Source organism: Vulpes vulpes, chromosome 12 (genome assembly GCF_048418805.1).
Source record: "Vulpes vulpes isolate BD-2025 chromosome 12, VulVul3, whole genome shotgun sequence".
NCBI classification, from domain to species: domain Eukaryota; kingdom Metazoa; phylum Chordata; class Mammalia; order Carnivora; family Canidae; genus Vulpes; species Vulpes vulpes.
In genome coordinates this window covers 115,869,558-115,887,277 of record NC_132791.1, presented here as the reverse complement: position 1 = coordinate 115,887,277, position 17,720 = coordinate 115,869,558, and the positions used below count along the sequence as shown (strand labels likewise).

The following is a 17,720-nucleotide window of genomic DNA, read 5'->3' as shown; positions in this document are numbered from 1 at the left end:
ACCCAGCAGGGGTCCACAGAGCTGTTGAAGAATTGCTTGGTGTGGGGGACCCCTCCCCTGACGTATATATGACCAGAAGTAAAGTTAGTATTGGGAATGTTGTAAAATAGAAGAGGAACACAGAGTGTTCCCTTTATAGGTGGGCTATGGGATTGGCTAGGATTGAAGCCATCTGGAACTTGCCTTAGGCATGACTCCTGGACTCCCCCCATATATTGCAAGAGTTTGGAGACCAGTTACACCTTCTCTCTGTCAGCACCTTAGGATTGTGGGGGCTGGTGCCTGGTCACTGCTGGTCTATTAAAGAAATGGCCTTGCCCCCACAAATCTGGCTACCCGTGTTGGTGCCAGGGAGGGGTGTGGGTAGTGGGAGTAGGGGATGGTGATTTGAAAGGACCCAAAGGGCCCAAGATTCAAGGCATGGGGCCCAGTTTCTCTAAGAGAGGAGTTGAGAGTTTGTCAAATGTCAAATTTCTATCCTCTCATTCAATCTTCAGAGTAATGGGGTCCGCCAGAACCAACGTGCCCTCCAAGAGATATTTGTATCTGTCAAAAAGGTACAGACCAAAAAAAAAAAAAAGGTACAGACCACAGTTCTGTGGAGTTCTACATCAAGACAGCTTTATTGCTGGAGCCTCTGAGAGGCCCAGAGACTAGAAGCTTACAGCTTTATTTTATTTTATTATTTTATTTTTTTAATTATTTATTTATTTATTCATGAGACACACAGAGAGAGAGAGAGAGGCAGAGACACAGGCAGAGGGAGAAGCAGGCTCCATGCAGGGAGCCTGACATGGGACTTGATCCCGGGTTTCCAGGATCAGGCCCTGGGCTGAAGGCGGCACTAAACCGCTGAGCCACCTGGGCTGCCCCGAAGCTTACAGCTTTAGAGATCCAGGGGGTTGAGTCCAAATTGGTGGAGCTGCTCCTTGTACTTGGCGTGAAGTCTCAGCACAGCCCCATCCCACTGAGGCCTGACTGCTCTCAGCTTGGCTAAGAGTTGGTCCAGGTTGCCCTGTGGACACCAAGCTTCAGGCTCCAGGAAGGGAGAGAGGGTAGAGCAAGGGTTTCCCTGGGCTGGTCTGCGAGCTTTCCTCCTAGTGTCTTCTTCAGGTTCTTACTCTTACTAAGTAAGTGTGGTTGTGTGCCTTGGCTGTCTGCCCTCGGGACAGAGCAGGGTTCTCTGTGGAGATGCTTCTCCTTCCTCCTGGTCTTCCATTGATGACAATGATAGTATGAACTAGTTGGGGTTCAGGGGAATGGGGGAGTCCTAGCTACTGGGGTGGTAGGGCTTCCAGAGGTGGTGGTGCTTACATGTAAGATTTCCTCGTACTTGGCCTCCATGTCCGCCACATGGGCCCGAAGCTGAGCCAGAGTCTGGTCCCGCTCTCCGAGGGCCCGTTCAGCCTCTTGCTGCGCAGCCTCAGCTTCCCTCTGGCACGTCTCTGCAGGGCAGGGCGGAAGGAGGAAGGGGACTGGGTAGTGACATTCTACTTGTGAACAGAGTCTCCAAAGACACCTCAAAAGCAGAACTTGAATGGGATCATTCCAGACCCCCCCCCCCCCCCCCCCCGCCCAGGATCATCAATTTTCCCATAGTTCGTATAAAGATCTGACGTATACCATTGAGGTACAGCAGAGAGAGCAGTAGGCTTGGGATGAGAAATGTGCGTCCAAAGTCTGGTTGTCACTTATTACCTGTGTAACTTTGGGCACATCTCTCTCTGAGACTCAGTTTCTTCATCTTTAAAGAGAGATTGATACAAACCTTACAGACTCATTGTGAGTTAAATGCGAGAGTGTATGGGAAAATACCTAGTATATACAGGAGGTGCTCCATAAATGCTGATCGAATTTAAATTTGAGATAAGGCAAGGATTATGAAAGGAATTCAGGGTCCGCATGGCAGATAAACAACTCTTAGGTATCTGTAGCTAAGCTGATGCTATTTTAGGGGCCCCTGGCTGACTCTTGGTCTCAGGGTCACGAGTTTGAGCCCCACATTGGGTGTGGCGCCTAGTAAAAAGAAAGAAAGAAAGAAACTGAGGCTATTTTAGGTTAAGGAAACTCTGAGGTCACAATTGTGAAAGATCTTATGTGTCGTGCTAAGATAGTTCAACTTTATCCTGTAACCAAGAGAGAAAGGAAAAACTTCCTGTCCTTTACATTTTTGCTTCTCTAAAAGGTTTATTCCTTGATTTAGCAAGTAATTATGTAGGGCTTGGCATGCCCAAGGCATTGAGGATACGAAAATAAATAAGTCAAATATCTTTTCTTAGTTTGCATTGTAAACATCAGCTAAGAGGGAATATGTTTTGAGACGCCTGGGTGGCTCAGCAGTTGAGCATCTACCTTTGGCCCAGGGTGTGATCCTGGAGTCCCGGGATTGAGTTCCACATCAGGCTCCCCATATAGTGACTGCCCCCCTCTCTCTGTGTCTCTCATGCATGAATAAATAAATAAAATCTTAAAAAAAAAAAAGAAGGAATATGTTTCTTTCATGACAGACATGGCAGTGGAGGGGAGGAAGATCCAGGTTTGGAGAGACCATCGAGAGAGGGAGACAGCGTGAGACTCTCAGGTTTCTTTAGTTCCACCTTTGAGATTTTGGCCATCTTGAGCCCTCTGCTGCAATCCTCCACGGTGAGAGAGTCAGTGGGGACAATGGTCCAAAAGCTTCGATTGCAGTCTTCTAGAGAAGGACCATTGTAAGTCCATCCCTGCAGGCTGGACCTTGTCAGTGCTCCTTGGAGAGAAAGGGCTTAGGGGGTGGGGAAGCCTACCCAGCTTCTTCCTAAGGCCCATCACTTCTTCCTCCTGCTGCCTCCTGTGGGTCTCCATTTCCTTCTGCAGGGCTCGGCACTGACGACACATCTCTGTGGTGAGGGCAGAAGGTGACCAGGGCCCCGGGTGGATGGAGTGGTGGAGAAAGAAAGGGAAGTTGTGGGGGGAAGGGGGGAAGGGCCTGCTTTGTCTGGTGGGGACAAGAGCATTAAGGTCTTCTCCGTTCCCATGATTCTGAGAAGCTTTCAGAGCCTGAATACCTGGAGAGAAGCTCAGAAATCACACCCCTCTCCCTCACCCAGCTCAGGACCTGGATTCCCAGCCTTTTTCCCCACTCACTCTCACTACATGAATGAGACAAAGGTCATGTAATTTTTTTGGTGATCCATATCACAGGAAGTGCTTTTTGTAATCCACAAAGCACATGGCATTGGGCATCCTGGAAGGTTCCTGCCTCTGGGTCCCAGAGGCCTTCCTTTGGTTTCTTCAAGCCCCTGCCTGATTCACACTGAGCCAGGAAGGTTGGCGCTAGTCAATAGCAGGTGGAAATCCTCGGTTCCCTTCTTTCCATCCTCTGGCTCCCTTGATTGTCCTTTTCCAGGTCCCTGCCCACCTGTCTGACTGACCACACACCTGCATAGATGGCCTTTCCCTCACTTCGGGCCTCCTCCAATTCAGCCTCCAGCATTTGCAGCCTCCACCTGAGCTGGTCTTCAGATGCTTTGGCTCTGCGAGCCTCATCCCTCCGCAGAGCTGTGAAAAGTCTCAGAGCAGTGCTCACAACTGGCCGGGGTGGGGGTGGGGTGGGGTGGGCTAAATCAGGCCCCGTGGGATTGATGGACTCTGCCCACCTCTGGGAACCTGGTGGGAGATTCCCAGCCTCTCATTCTCTCTCTGAGTTGGTTGGTTGGTTTGTTCCCCCTTAGAATCCCATGAGCTCTTCATTGCTAAGAAGGAAAAACTTCACATTCTGCTTATAAAAATATAGGTAGGTATGCTCACCCACCTTTGCTGCCCACCCTTCCTCACAATGTCAATCTTTTATCTATCAGGGAATGAGGGAGAGGTCGGCTCAGCCTCCCACCATGGCTCCAACCCTACAAACCTCCAGCATGCAAAAATCCCCCATTGCCCCATCTCTGTTGTCCCAGAGTTTGTACCCTTCTTACCCAAGTGGTCTTGGAGCAACTCCTTTTCCATCACTGCCAGCCGGTGTGCGTATTTGACCTCCACATCTGCCCTGGCAAGTTGGCAGAGCCTCAGTTTATCATGATCTCAGCCTTCCTCTCATCTCCCCATCCTCATTCCACACCCTGACCTTTCCTCCTGTCTCTCTGAGGACCTCTAAATGAGGGATCTCTGATGGCAGAGTCTTTTGAGTTCACCCCTGTGTCCCGGCTGCCCAGCAAAGTATACTCGGAATACGGGTGATGAGTATGTTAAGGAAGGCACAGAGCCAGAAGGGCGGCCACAGAGTGGATGCATGCTAATTCCCCCAATTTCCCAGCTCCATGGAACCCTGGCTGGGGGCGAGAGATGAAGGGGGAGGGATATGAAAGCTTCATCTTATCATTCAGAGGGCTGCATTCTCTCTGGAGCACCTCTGTTTGGTCTCTAAGCTAGAGCATGACTCACCAGCACCTGCATTCTCTTTCTTCTTCTGTGCCCCAGTTTTCTTCCTTTTTTCTTTGGTCTTAGGTGGCATCTCCTTGCTGTCCTGGGGAGGGAGAGGACTCATATTTAAGGCTAGACATAGGGCTGCTTTCCTGACCCTAGGCGTCCCAAGAGAGTTGGAGTTCTATCCTCTGAGTCTGTCTCTTATACTTTCCAGGAGCTTCCATTCTTGGTCTCCTTGGAACCTTAGTCAAGGCTGGGGTGTGGGGAGGGTGGAGCTGTTTCTTTCTACCTATCAGGTTCTGTGGGCAGAAACCATTCCTCTCAATCCTCTTTTGGAGAAAATCAATCTCCCAGTACTTGTCCCTTTCCTCTTCCCATCATCCTTACCCTGCTTCTTCCTACCTGGAGGACCCTCTCTGGCCTCTGTTGTGTCTCCCTGCGGGGTGACTGGCTCGCAGGGAGGGGCACAGAGAAAACCCAACCTCGTCAGAGCCCAAGGAGGAGCCTGGGTTCTGGGAACCAATCCAGGGTGACAAAGATCCTTCGAGGGCGGGCCTGAGAACCGCAGGGTTGAGTTTCTGGAGACTGAAGGTTGTCCAGGTAACTGGGAAACATGGAGCTCATAGAAGGGTGGTATGTGCCAAGCACAAAGCTTAAGACAGCAAGGTTCTTAGGGGTGGGGGTGAATGGGTGACGGGCACTGAGGGGGGCACTTGACGGGATGAGCACTGGGTGTTATTCTGTATGTTGGCAAATTGAACACCAATAAAAAATTTATTATTTAAAAAAAAAAAAGACAGCAAGGTTCTGGAGAGTTCACTCTCTCCTATCCGTAAATCCTCAGTGTAGTTGGAGGGGAAAGGGCTTCAGAGCTGGTTAGCCATGCTTCATTTCCATGTAGCACTGCCTGAAGTCTGGAGACTGAGAAGTTACAGATTTCCATATCTGATACGATGCTGTCACAGGAAAATGCTGAAACAGGAAAAGAGCTGACAGTAGCCATCTTGGGCGATTTACATCACTAGGGCTCATGAGCAAGTGCCATTATTAGGCCTCAGGGAGGTATTCTAGAGTGTGTGAGCGAAAGAAATGCAGGAGAAGGCAGCTGAGAGAGTTTCTCAGTTTAGAGAGAGGAGACACAGAGGAGAGGTGGACCCACAGACTCCAGGGTGCTGACATAAAGGGCTGCAGATGTAGAAGGAAGGGTAGTAGTTGGAGACAAGAGCCATGAGTTCTAGTCCTCCCTCCGGTTATGTAAACTTGGGTCAGTTGTTTAATTTTGCTCAACCTCAGTTTCGTAGTCTTTATTATATATATTTTAAGGATTTTATTTATTTATTCATGAGAGACATGCAGAGCGAGGCAGAGACATAGGCAGAGGGAGAAGCAGGCTCCCTGTGGGGAGCCCCATGCAGGACTCGATTCCAGGACCCCAGGATCACGCCCTGAGCCAAAGGCAGACACTCAACCACTAAGCCACCCAGGTACCCCTTAGTTTCCTGGTCTTTAAGCCTTTGATTTGGTAAATCCTAAAAGGGCTGGGTTTTAACTCGGTATTCACAGGGCCATCTTCCCTTGCGGGGACTTAATTTATTGCCTCTCTTCCTCTATTCCCTTCTGTGGCTGGTTTTCAGTCAGGTGCTGGGAAACTCCTTTGCTAGGCTTCCTGTAGAATTGAGTTGGTAGGGGCTCCCTCTAGCGGACTTGCTTGACCTCAGGAGTCTCCTCAATTTTTCTACTTAAATTATTGGGCCATGTTGGGAGTGCCTCTCTCTAGCGGATACTTCCTAGCCTCTTGCTGGGGCATGAGTGGTTGGAAAAAACGATTTTGGGGAAGGAAGTACGATGGGTGACTTGTCCTTGTCAGGCAATCCCCAACCCTCTCTCCTCCAGCCCTGTGTTAGTTATTCTGGAGCTTTTTCATCTGTCTGCTGCCTGGATCTCTGGGCACCATACACTTGCTAGAATGAAAACAGCAAAAAACATCAGGGATTTTTCCTTTGTGGATCAAGGAACCTGCAGATTCTCTTGATATTTCTCTCAATCTCTGTCCCCCTCAACATTTTTGGTCAATTGCCTATCCTCAGGAGCAGATCTGAAGAAATAGCTTTGCGATCTGGGTTTTAAAAATCCTTTCCCTGGGGAGTGGAGAGATTCAGATGGGGCTGATTTATGCTTATTTGTCACCTTGGTGGCTGCTGGGTACTTCTCTGATGCTTGAGAGATTTTACAGAGTATAGAGAAGAACCAGGCTTGCCTTTTCTGGGGCTTATAGTTCCCGTAACGTAGGGTCAGATAACTTTGTTCACAACTCCCAAATCTGGAGAATACTTTTCTTCTCATCTTGAAGTGTGTTTCATTTATTCTCCCCTCAGAACCCTTTCCTCTGCATAGGAATGCAGGAGAGGTTCCCACCCCAGTCCTCTCCTCATCTAGAAGCCCGTTTGGGGTCACTTTTCAGGGAATGATTGGTTTCTGCATTGTGCTGATGCATGCGATTGACATTTTGAGGACAGAGTTTACAGAATACAAACAACATATCACGCCTCAGAAGAGGATTTACTTTTCAAATATGTTCAGTCAACCGACTTTCAGGTGCAGAATGAGGATGTGGTTTGGGTGAAGGTGAAATGGAAGAAGAAAAGTGCCCCATGTCACATGATGTGATGATACAAACTGAGCCAGATCTAGAATGACCCAAGAATGCGAATGACATTGTGATCAACAATCCAATCCCCATACTCACTATGCTTTGAAAACAAGCCAAGTAAAAATTGTGGTGGTTGGGGGGAAGGTCAATCTTTCCTTCTTTTTTCATTAACTTCAGATTAGAAGTGAAAAATAAGAAAGATCATCTCAGCAGAACTCTGTCTTCCTTTGAATAGGATTCCATCTGGGAGTTTTGAAGAGATATAGAGGAGAGAACTGTCACTCCCTCTGCTTTATTCAAATGCAAGAGAGAGTTTATTTGTATATTTAAAGAAATGTGGCTTTAAAAAAAAAATTGATAGGGCGCCTGGGTGGCACAGTCAGTTAGGCATCTGACTCCTGATTTGGGCTCAAGTCCTCATCTCAGGGTGGTGAGATTGAGCCTCTCCTTGGATCATGAGCTCAGTGCAGATGGAGTTTGTGGGAGATTCTCTGCCCCTCCCTCCACTTGCTCCACTTGTGTGTGCCATGCACATTCTCTCTCTCTCTCTCTCTCAAATAAATAAATCTTTTTTTTTAATGTATATATTTTTAAATTTGTTTATGATAGTCACACAGAGAGAGAGAGAGGCAGAGACACAGGCAGAGGGAGAAGCAGGCTCCATGCACCGGGAGCCCGACGTGGGATTCGATCCTGGATCTCCAGGATCGCGCCCTGGGCCAAAGGCAGGCGTCAAACCGCTGCGCCACCCAGGGATCCCCTCAAATAAATAAAGCTTAAAAAGTATGTATTTTTTTCTTTTTTGAGAGGAGGGAAGGGAAGAGAGGGAATCTTTTTTTTTTTAAAAAGATTTATTTATTTATTTATTCATGAGAAACACAGAGAGGCAGAGACACAGGCAGAGGGAGAAGCAGGCTCCATGCAGGGAGCCTGATGTGGAACTCGATCCTGGGTCCCCAGGATCATGCCCTGGGCTAAAGGCAGACGCTAAGCCACTGAGCCACCCAGGGATCCCAAAGAGAGGGAATCTTAATTTTTTTTTTTTTTTTATGATAGTCACACACACAGGGAGAGAGGCAGAGACACAGACAGAGAGAGAAGCAGGCTCCATGCACTGGGAGCCCGACGTGGGATTCGATCCCGGGTCTCCAGGATCGTGCCCTGGGCCAAAGGTAGGCGCCAAACCGCTGCACCATCCAGGGATCCCCCCCCCCCTTTTTTTTTTTTTTTTTAAGAGAGGGGATCTTAAGCAGTCTCCATACCCAGTGCAAGCCCAATACAGGGCTTGACCTCAGGACTCTGACATCATGACCTGAGCTGAAATCCAGAGTCCAGGGCTTAACCGACTGAGTCACCCAGGCGCCACCAGAGATACGGCTTCTGCAAGCAGAAACAAAGTACAAATTATACAGTTACACTCTATCCAGGTGGTGCCGAAGATAATACAAATTGGAAGCCTTAAACGAAGCCAGAGATGTGTAGATGAACCAGATGAACTCATATAGGCCCAAGGGTTAATTTCTTACCTGTTACTCCAGTAAATCTAGCATTTGATGATGAGGGGGAAAAATACCCTGTGTACCTACAACGTGTTAGGTACCCCAGAAGACCAAAGTCAATGAAACAGCATAGCATAAATAAATGAGGTACCTGTGAGAATGAACAGTTAGTGAAATTTATTTTTATTACTATTTTAAAAAAATATTTATTTATTCATGAGAGACAGAGAGAGAGGCAAAAACATAGGCAGAGGGAGAAGCAGGCTTCCTGTGGGAAGCCTGAAGCAGGACTCCATCCCAGGACCCCGGCACCATGAGCCAAAGGCAGATGCTCAACCACTGAGCCACCCAAGTGCCCCCAGTTTTGACAGTTATCTTAGAGCCTTGCCTAGATTTTCCTTTGGGAGATTTCTTCTCTCTCTTTTTTATTTAAAAAAAATTTTTTTTTTTAAATTTATTTTATGATAGTCACACACAGAGAGAGAGAGAGAGAGTGGCAGAGACATAGGCAGAGGGAGAAGCAGGCTCCACGCACCAGGAGCCCGATGTGGGATTCGACCCCGGGTCTCCAGGATCACGCCCTGGGCCAAAGGCAGGCGCCAAACCGCTGCACCACCCAGGGATCCCTCTCTCTTTCTTTTTTAAAGATTTCTTCTCTTTCTAGGCAGGAACTGATAAAAGGAAATTCTGATAGTAAACGATAATGTTGACTCCATAATCAATCTTAGATAAAGGCCATTGAATTTCAAAGCAAGGATGTCTGGCTTATGAGTCCTTGAGTTCAGAGAGATTTTTCTCCCCCCTATGACAGGAGCACATGATACACTTAATTCCTTAATCAGTTAAGGAAGACCCAGGTAGGGGATCTAAGACAGAATTGAGCATTTAACAGACAGGCTAGAGCCTGCAAGCTCCCAAAGAGGAGGCTCAGAATTAGCAAATCAGGGCAGGGCACTTCCTTCTTTTGGAAGAAAAGTTCCCTTTTTTTTTTCAGAGTTTTTCCAACATAACTTTTTAGATTAGAGAAGTGGAAATGACTGGGAACTGCATTTCTGTTCCACTCGGGGAGTGAGTCCTCCCCTGGCCTGGGCCGGCAGCTGCCTCCGGCCGCTGCGGTCAAGGCCTGGCGCTGGCGGGGCTGACCTGCGGGGCAACGCACGCAGCCCAACGCGCTGAGCCCGGGAACCTTAAGCACATACTCAATTCCCAGAAAAGGAACTAGTGTTCAGAAGCCAAAAAAGGGGGAAGTGTTTTGTTTTCAGAAGGTCAAGGGCCCTGGAAGACGAGCTTGCGGGCTGAGCGTCTCACGCCTTTCTGGGGAGTAACCAGGCTTGAACCATCTGTCACATTCCCGACTTCGTGAGTTCACACACCAAGGGGCGGGGAAAAGAACTTCCGTTTCTCTCCCACAATGTGGAGACGCCAATGACTTTAAGCTGGATTTCCTCATCCGTCAGGTAAGGGGGAAAAAAGACCGGACGTTCGGGGTCTTTCCTACCGCCACCTGCCTTCAGGTCAATTTTCCAGTGACCCCTGCAAGGAGCGCCAACCCTTCAGCCCACAAGGAACATGGAGGGCTCGGCTTCCGTCCAGTGCGCAGACTCCACGCAGACCCCGCCCCCTTCCGTGCCCGGCTTCTCCGGCAGAGGGCGCAGGCGCAGAGGCTCCGCCAGGGCCCGCCCCCGGGGGGGGCAGGGGAGGGGTGGGCGGCGCGGAAACTTGGCGGCGGCTTTCCGGGAGCTGTGGTCGGGAGGGGGTGGCGCAGGAGCGGTCGCTGGCCAGTCGGGACCAGGCCGCCGGCGTCCCCGAGCCCCGCGCGCTCCCGACGCCGCCCACTCCCCTCCCCGCGGCCGCCCCTCCCTCCGCCCGGACAGCCGGCGGCGGCGGCGGCGGCGGCGGCGGCGGCCGGGAGAGGCCCCTCCTTCACGCCCTCCTTCTTCCCCTCGCTCGCAGCCGAGCGGAGCCGGCGGACGCGGCAGGGCCCCCCAGCCTCCCCGGGCCATGGCCGGCAACGTGAAAAAGAGCTCCGGGGCCGGGGGCGGCGGCGGCTCCGGGGGCTCGGGCGGCCTCATCGGGCTCATGAAGGACGCCTTCCAGCCGCACCACCACCACCACCACCTCAGCCCCCACCCGCCCGGCACCGTGGACAAGAAGATGGTGGAGAAGTGCTGGAAGCTCATGGACAAGGTGAAAGGCCCGCCCGGGACCCGCGGGCGCAGGGGTGGGCGTGGGCGGAGGGGCCGAGCGAGGGAGGGCAGGGACCCGGGGGAGGCGGGGGGGGGGCCGGGGGGTGGGGGCGGGGGTGGGGACGGCGGCGGGGGACGTTGCGGTGCTGCGCTCGGGGTGGCGAGACAAAGATGGGGCGGGGGCGGGGGTGGGGCGGAGGTTAACTGGAAGCCACCGGGCGGAAGTGGGATGGGGTGCGGGGTCTGGGGCTCGGCGGGGTCTGGGGATGTGGGTCGCGAAATTGGCCCCTTGGAGGGGGGGCAGGGCGTAAGGTACCGGCCGGGGCTGTCCGCGCGCTGGGGAGTCGCGTTCCGACCCGGGCGTTAACGGTGACGGGCTCTGCCCCGGAGCCCCGGGGTCGGGACAGCTCTGCAGGCTAGCTGCGTTCGCGGCGAGCTCAGAGGGTTTTCTCGTTAAGATGTACCAGCACCGAGATAAAAGAAATGGGCATGTTTAAATGGGCCGAGGAAGGAACTTTCCTCCGCATGTAGCGCCGGGGCGAGTTTTTTTTTTTTTTTTTTTTTTTTTTAAATCCTCCAAAACGTTGGATGCGATCCATTCCCGGTGCTGAGATTAAACCACAAGTTCTGGTTTAGAACCATTATCTTCGGAAAGATGCATTAACGGAGCCTGCTGAGCAGCAGATTCTGACTGCTTCCAGAACTTCCTCCTCAACGCTGCCTTTAGGCTGGGCTCTACTTTTTTTTTTTTTTTCGTGACCGACCTGACTCCTCGTTGCAGGACGCGGCTTGCAGCTTGTTGAGTGCTCTGCTTTGATTACCTTTTTTAAAGCAAGTGTGGGGGAAAAAATGCCGCTTTTATATTTAGCCGTGAAGTTTGACATTTGGGAGAATTTTCTTTTCTTTACGGCGTCTGTATAATGAAATATGGTAGTCCAGAGTACTTACCAGTGTTTAAGCATTTCCAGAGAGTTCAGTACAGTGTTTCCTTAATATTTTTCAGATTCATTAATAACTCATTTTTTTTGAAAGATTTCATACTGCCGGTGAAAAGTAATTGTAGAAGTATCTGGCATATCGTAAGAGAATGGTGTTATTTCCTTCAGAGTAAAATTGGTTTTCTTTGGTTCCTCTCTACGTCTAGGTTCCTCTTCTGTAAGTTCTTCATGGATTGTTTTGGGCTAAAACAGCTAACAAAAATGATTATGAAACACTTGGCAAATATAAATGTGCCATATAAATGCTTAATAAGTCCTGTGCGTGAATTAACACGCCTGCAGTGCATACAAGTGGTTTCAGAGCCACTTTTTTCAGGGCTAGTGTTTCTCATGTTAAATAATTGCTGTTGTAATTAATGACACAAGTATTTGTATATTATGTTGGTGGTGTAGTGCTAATTTCATTGCTAGAAATCACGGTAGTAAAACCATCACAGAAAGTTAGGCATGTAAAGGAAACTTTAGATTCATTAACATCAATTTTTAAAAAATATCAAATGTATTTAAGGTCTGAAGTTTGTAGGTTTGCATTTTAGGGATTTATAGCTAAGGACTCAAAAGATTTTCCTGGAATAGAGACAACATCTGTATTTTTAGTTTCTTGTGTAAGACGTGTATGCAGTATTATCAAGGCTATTGACTAGCGACCTTTCCTTAAAAATTATACAATTTTTCTCAAACTTTTGAGTCATTGTAAGATAGTTCAAATAAGATCCTTTAAATCTTATTCCTTCATTTCTTGAAGTCCGTGTATGGATTTTTTTCTTGCAGAATGTTTAACTATTTGGGAAGAACTAAGGACTCATTCTGAGTGCTTTTCAGGTTTTGATAGTTTCAAGGAGAGTAGGTGCCTAGCTTTTCCTTTCTAGTGTTGGGAGAGACGGATGTTTTATTCGTGTGTTGCTTGTCCTGGAAGGCGATTTTTAGTGATCTCTGTACCCCATATCACATATTACTAGTCATGCTGAACTGAAATAAACACTTAGTTCTTCTTTCTGATGTAGTAGTCTGGTGGTTCATACTGCTCTACAGATTTTGAGTACTTTTGTATTAGATTGAATGGTTTTTTCAGTGCTTGCATAGATGGTCTTTTTTCACTTTTTTGGTTAGAGTCTTAACTGTCAGTAACCCTTCTTGACTTCATGTGCTATGATGTAAGTGGTGAAGAACTTACTGTCAAACCCACAGGTGTTTCCCACACTAATGAATTTGGTTCTAAGTCACCCTTCCATACTTGTTTTGTCCTTGTTGTTGAAGTAGGTGAATATTTTCCCAGCCTATTAATAATCAATTTATTGACTTAGCACTGGGAACTGTCTTCTTCCCTCCCTTCCCCTCCCCCAATTTCGAATATGTGCAGATGGAGAAGTTGGCATAAGTCATGGGTTCTGGTCAACATAGGCTCGATTTACTAATCCGTTGTTGGAACTTAAATTCATTGTTGGGAAAATGCTTGTGCTAGAACACTTGTTATTAAACAAAAGACATGGTCAGCCTCTGGGTTTTGTTTTTGTTTTGTTTTGTTTTTGTGCCAGCCTAGTATGTTGTGATTAATATTTGTGTAAATACTTGTGTGTGAAGAAAGTGGCTACTGAGAGACAACTGGGCAGGGGAGGGGAAAGAGAGAAATCCTATAAATTGCCTTAAATGTCAATTTGGAAGTATTAAAGTATTTAGTGAGAGTCTCAAAATTCTGTTATGAAGTAGAGCAGGAGTTGGCAAAATGTTTCTGTAGAGGGATAGATAGTATATTTTAGGATTTGCTGGACACACTTAATTTTGTATTTGTTAACTCTTTAAAAATGTAAAAGCCATTCTTAGCTTGCAGGTGTACAAAAAAAGGCTGGAGGTCGTAGGTTGTCTGCCTCTGAAGTAGAGCAACATGCTGGCTGTATTTTAGGCCTATACTATGGTTTTATTTTGAATTAGTTTATCATTAAAACATTAAGGTGTTGTTTTTTTTTTAATGGGATATAATTTATAAAAGAATTTGTGGGGTGCTTGGGTAGCTCAGTCCACTAAGTGTCCAGCTCTTGGTTTTGTCACAGAAGGCATATCTGCCTTCTGTTGGGTCATGATCTTGGGGTCCTGGGATTGAGCCCCGCATCAGATTCCCTGCTCAGCTAGGAGTCTGCTTCTCTCTCTCTCTGCTGCTCCCCCGCTTATGATGTCTCTCCCTTTCTCTCAAATAAAATTTTTTAAAGTATTTAAAAAGTGATCCTTCCTTGTGCTACCTGTCTTCTTTTGTCCTACCCTTGTCTCCTCCTCTTCCCCCCAAAAAAAGTACTTGAGTAACTTCCTATCTTTTGGAAGTAAGATGCACTATATAGAATTTATGATTCAATATATTTCATTGGGCTACTTCCTCCTTCTCATCTTCCTTCCTTCCTTCCTTTGCATGAGGAGTCCCAAGCATAGTGCTAGTTGTAAATTCTTACCTACCAGGAGATTACATTATAGTGATAAGGGACCACATAAGTATGTACAGAATGATGTGAGATCTCTTGAGTTTAAACATTGTGTACATATTCTTTGTTTATCTTAACCTCTCAAGATTATAAACTCCATGAGGACAGCGACTATAATCTGCTTATCTCCTGCAGTGTCCGGTCACGAGGCCTTACACAATAGTAAGTGCTTTGTAAATATTTAAATTGCTTTGTGTGTTCCAAAGGAATAACTGAAAAGAAAAGGTGTGGGGGTGGGAATAAATTTTAATTACATTAAGCTTATTTTTTGCAATAACCCTTCAGTGGTATTGTGTCTGTTTTATAGATGGAGACAATTAGGCTCAGAGAAGTTACGTAATTTAATTTAGTTAATGGTGGAGCCTGACTTGGAATCTAGGATTACCCATCTCCTGAGGCTTAGTTATTCCCTCCATATAGTACCTTTTTCAGGTATACATACAACAAAGCCTCAATAACAAAAAGCCAATTATTCAGAAAGTGACCCTATAGGTATATGACAGTCCTCACACATGTCCTGCCATTTACACACTTAAGCAAAGTAGATGCTGTCTTGAATCCTATTAAAGTATCATTTAAAGATTATTTTATTTTATTTATTCATGAAAGACAGGTTGAGAGAGAGAGAGAGAGAGGCAGAGACACAGGCAGAGGGAGAAGCGGGCTCCATGCAGGGAGCCTGACGTGGGACTCGATCCCGGGTTCCCAGGATCATGCCCTGGGCCGAAAGCAGGCGCTAAACCGCTGAGCCACCTGGGCTGCCCATAAGGTATCATTTAATACTATTTAATGAAATATCTGTTATTCACTTTCAGGTTAGGGTTTGTGTGTCTCTAGATTATGTGTACTGTTTACTTTGCATAGTGATCACAGAGGCTTGTACACTTTATTTTCCTGTTATGCTCATATTCTCTGTGGTAATATTTACCACTTTTTTTTTTTTTTCTGTTTTATCCTCCACTACAACTCTTCAGGACCAAGGCTTTGTCTTAATTTTGATTCCTGGGTCCAACACATGGTCCTTGCAAAATGAAATGCAAACATTTAATAAAATAAAATGAAGTCAAAACAGTCCCTCCTCATTTTCTGTATGATTAATTAGGGAGAATCAGTTAGGGAATATCTTTTTTTTTTTTTTTTGCATGCTGAATTAGAGTATCATTAACTCAAAGTAGTTTTATCTTTTTCAGTTATAAAGGTAATATATAGTCATTGTAAAACATGATTGTGTTAAGAACTCCCTCAAAGAATGTAAAATTTGGGCAGCCCGGGTAGGTCAGCGGTTTAGCGCTGCCTGCAGCCTGAGGTGTGATCCTGGAGACCTGGGATTGAGTCCCACGTGGGGCTCCCTGCATGGAGCCTGCTTCTCCCTCTGCCTGTGTCCCTGTCCCCCACCCCCCCATCTCTTATGAATAGATAAAATCTTTAAAAAAAAAAGAATGTAAAATTCTTCATAATTCCTTATGAAACATGAGCTTACTCGAGTATTTCATGTGATTCATGGTAGAGATTTGGAAGGTATACAGAATAAAAGTAAGATTGGGCTAGAGGAGAAGAGAATCTGTTCATTTTGTAACTTTGGTTGGTGTTTTTGGTAACTCTTGGCTATGGTAAAACTTGTTTTTAGTATGTGGTTGGTATGTTGTTAGTATACATACATTAAACCTGATATACATACAGTTTGTCCTGATAAATCATGGGCAAATTGGTCCCTATTCTTCACTTCCAACAGAGTTCATGATTTATATTCAAATGAAACAATATAGTAATGTTTATACTATGAAAAAAAACCATTTCCAGAATGATTAACCTAGATCATTAAAAGAAAAATTATTAGTTGGAAAACTGAGCCTAAACTTCACATTTTTTAATGAAGTTGTTAATTCTGATCTATATTAGATTTGTTGGAAGTAGGGGGGTTATAACAGGCAAGTCATTGTGAAATGTTTTCATGATTAGCACATTTTGTGCTGGAAGGAAATAGGTGGGAGTAGTCAACCAGGAGCACTGGAAGCCAGCCTCAGCTCTGTCCCCACAGTGTTCCTTCCTGCGGCGGCTTCCAAAAGGAGGAAGCGAAAGGGGTGCTAATGATGGCATTGGTGGTGTACATCCACTGGGGATTTCAAGCCCAGGAAGATTTGGTGCCACTATCATAGACACTTCGGTGATTCTTTCAGAAGAAATCTACGATGACTCGGGGTCTCTTCCTCTGCAGCTTTTAGGATGGATTGTGAGTCTTGCTTAGCAGACTCTGCTGCCTGGCCACCTTCTCAGAACCACCTCTTACTACTGCCTTTCCTTTGGCTTTGGGATCAGTTACGAGGAAGTCTTAAAATGAGGCCACTGTATTGGTTCTTCAGTGAATGGGATGGGACCCTAATTCCCACCTCTTCTTTTTTTAGATCTACTTTGAACAGCAGTGCCTACGTGTAGCACTCTTTGTGAAAAAGAATGTATGGATCATAACATCTAAGAACAAGATGTAAAAGTCTCCTTTTACTCTCCTACCCCCACAGGACTACCTCTCCAGAGGTACTTACTATCTACGGTTTGGGCTCCATCTCCAGTCCTCAGTCCCTTTCCCTAACTGGCTCAGAGGATGTTGGCTGGACAGCATTGCCCACAAAAGATTTATCAGCTTGAGCAAGTTACTGACTTACTAGCATTTGCTCACTAAGACTGATAACTGAGTTTTTTTTTTTTTTAAAGATTTTATTTATTTATTCATGAGAGAGACAGGCAGAGACACAGGCAGACAGAGAAGCAGGCTGCATGCAAGGAGCCTGAGGCGGGACTTGAATCTGGGAATCCAGGATCACACCTTGAGCCAAAGGCAGGCTCAAGGCAAAGGCTGCTGAGCCACCCAGGAGTCCCTGATAACTGAGTTTTAATCATTCCTTATATTGTAGAGCAATTTGTATTTCATATCTGCTGATATATCAGAAATCTCAAAATTGTGTGTTTGAGGAGAATAAAACTGAGATTCAGAGAGATTAAGTAACCTAAGTCATCCAGCTAATACTTTTTTCGTGTGGCTCTTGAACTGGTGTTCAGACTCTGTTAAGTGATTTCTCATAAGCCAGTGCTTCTCAAACTTTAACATGAATTCAGACCGTCTGGGGATTTTTGTTTAAAAGATTTATTTATTTATTTATTAGAGGGCAGGGAGAGAGAAGGAGAGGGAGAGAAACTCAAGCAGGCTGCCTGAGCGTGGAACCCAACACAAGGCTTGATCTCATGGCCCTGAGATTGTGACTGGAGCCGAAAGAGTTGGCCGTTTGACTGAGCGTGCTACCCAGGTGCCTACCCCCATACCATCTGAGAATCTGGTTAAAAATATAGAGGCTGAGTGATGTCCCTGCAGCTAGCCCTAGGGACCACACTTGAAGTAGGAAGCCTCCATTCCACGTGGCTTTTATTATTTTAGGTGAGCTTGACAGATTTTTTTTTTTTTTTTAAAGAAATAGCAGTAGGGTATCTTTATCTTGAAGATTCTATTTATTATGTTCTTAAATTTC

The 17,720-nt window shown here is 46.6% G+C and overlaps 2 protein-coding genes across 8 annotated transcripts in view; one reads left to right on the top strand and one right to left on the bottom strand.

Moving 5' to 3' along the window:
• Positions 1 to 751: 751 nt before the first annotated feature.
• Positions 752 to 4,857, bottom strand: DRC12 (dynein regulatory complex subunit 12 homolog). Of its 7 annotated transcripts, none has more exons than XM_072729662.1 (7): positions 4,804 to 4,857; positions 4,420 to 4,501; positions 3,954 to 4,024; positions 3,418 to 3,567; positions 2,784 to 2,876; positions 1,315 to 1,445; positions 888 to 1,212 (listed from the first exon to the last, which is right to left on the bottom strand). In XM_072729662.1, exons 3-7 carry the CDS (start codon positions 3,982 to 3,984, stop codon positions 994 to 996), a joined length of 624 nt encoding a protein of 207 aa, XP_072585763.1. In that variant the 5' UTR covers positions 3,985 to 4,024; positions 4,420 to 4,501; positions 4,804 to 4,857; the 3' UTR covers positions 888 to 993. The 7 variants fall into 7 exon arrangements, with proteins under 7 accessions (XP_025854850.1, XP_025854852.1, XP_072585763.1 ...); XM_072729663.1 differs by having other exon boundaries at positions 3,418 to 3,537; XM_072729661.1 differs by having other exon boundaries at positions 3,954 to 4,019; positions 4,804 to 4,851.
• Positions 4,858 to 9,976: 5,119 nt separating this feature from the next.
• Positions 9,977 to 17,720, top strand: part of CBL (Cbl proto-oncogene) — a 77,723-nt gene continuing 69,979 nt past the window's right edge. Inside the window, exon 1 of the mRNA XM_072729649.1 lies at positions 9,977 to 10,737. Coding sequence (XP_072585750.1) covers positions 10,120 to 10,737 — 618 coding nt within the window. The 5' untranslated portion in view covers positions 9,977 to 10,119. The remainder of the gene's footprint in view (positions 10,738 to 17,720) is intronic.

What these genes read in the sequence shown, in the direction of transcription:
- DRC12 (XM_025999062.2), bottom strand. Translation starts at nt 4,522, where the DNA reads ATGAGTCCTCTCCCTCCCCAGGACAGCAAGGAGATGCCACCTAAGACC. An exon ending in GAAAGAGAATGCAGGTGCTG is followed by an intron (nt 4,020 to 4,419) that starts GTGAGTCATGCT and finishes TTGCCAGGGCAG; the next exon opens with ATGTGGAGGTCAAATACGCA. An exon ending in GGGCCTTAGGAAGAAGCTGG is followed by an intron (nt 1,446 to 2,783) that starts GTAGGCTTCCCC and finishes CCTGCCCTGCAG; the next exon opens with AGACGTGCCAGAGGGAAGCT.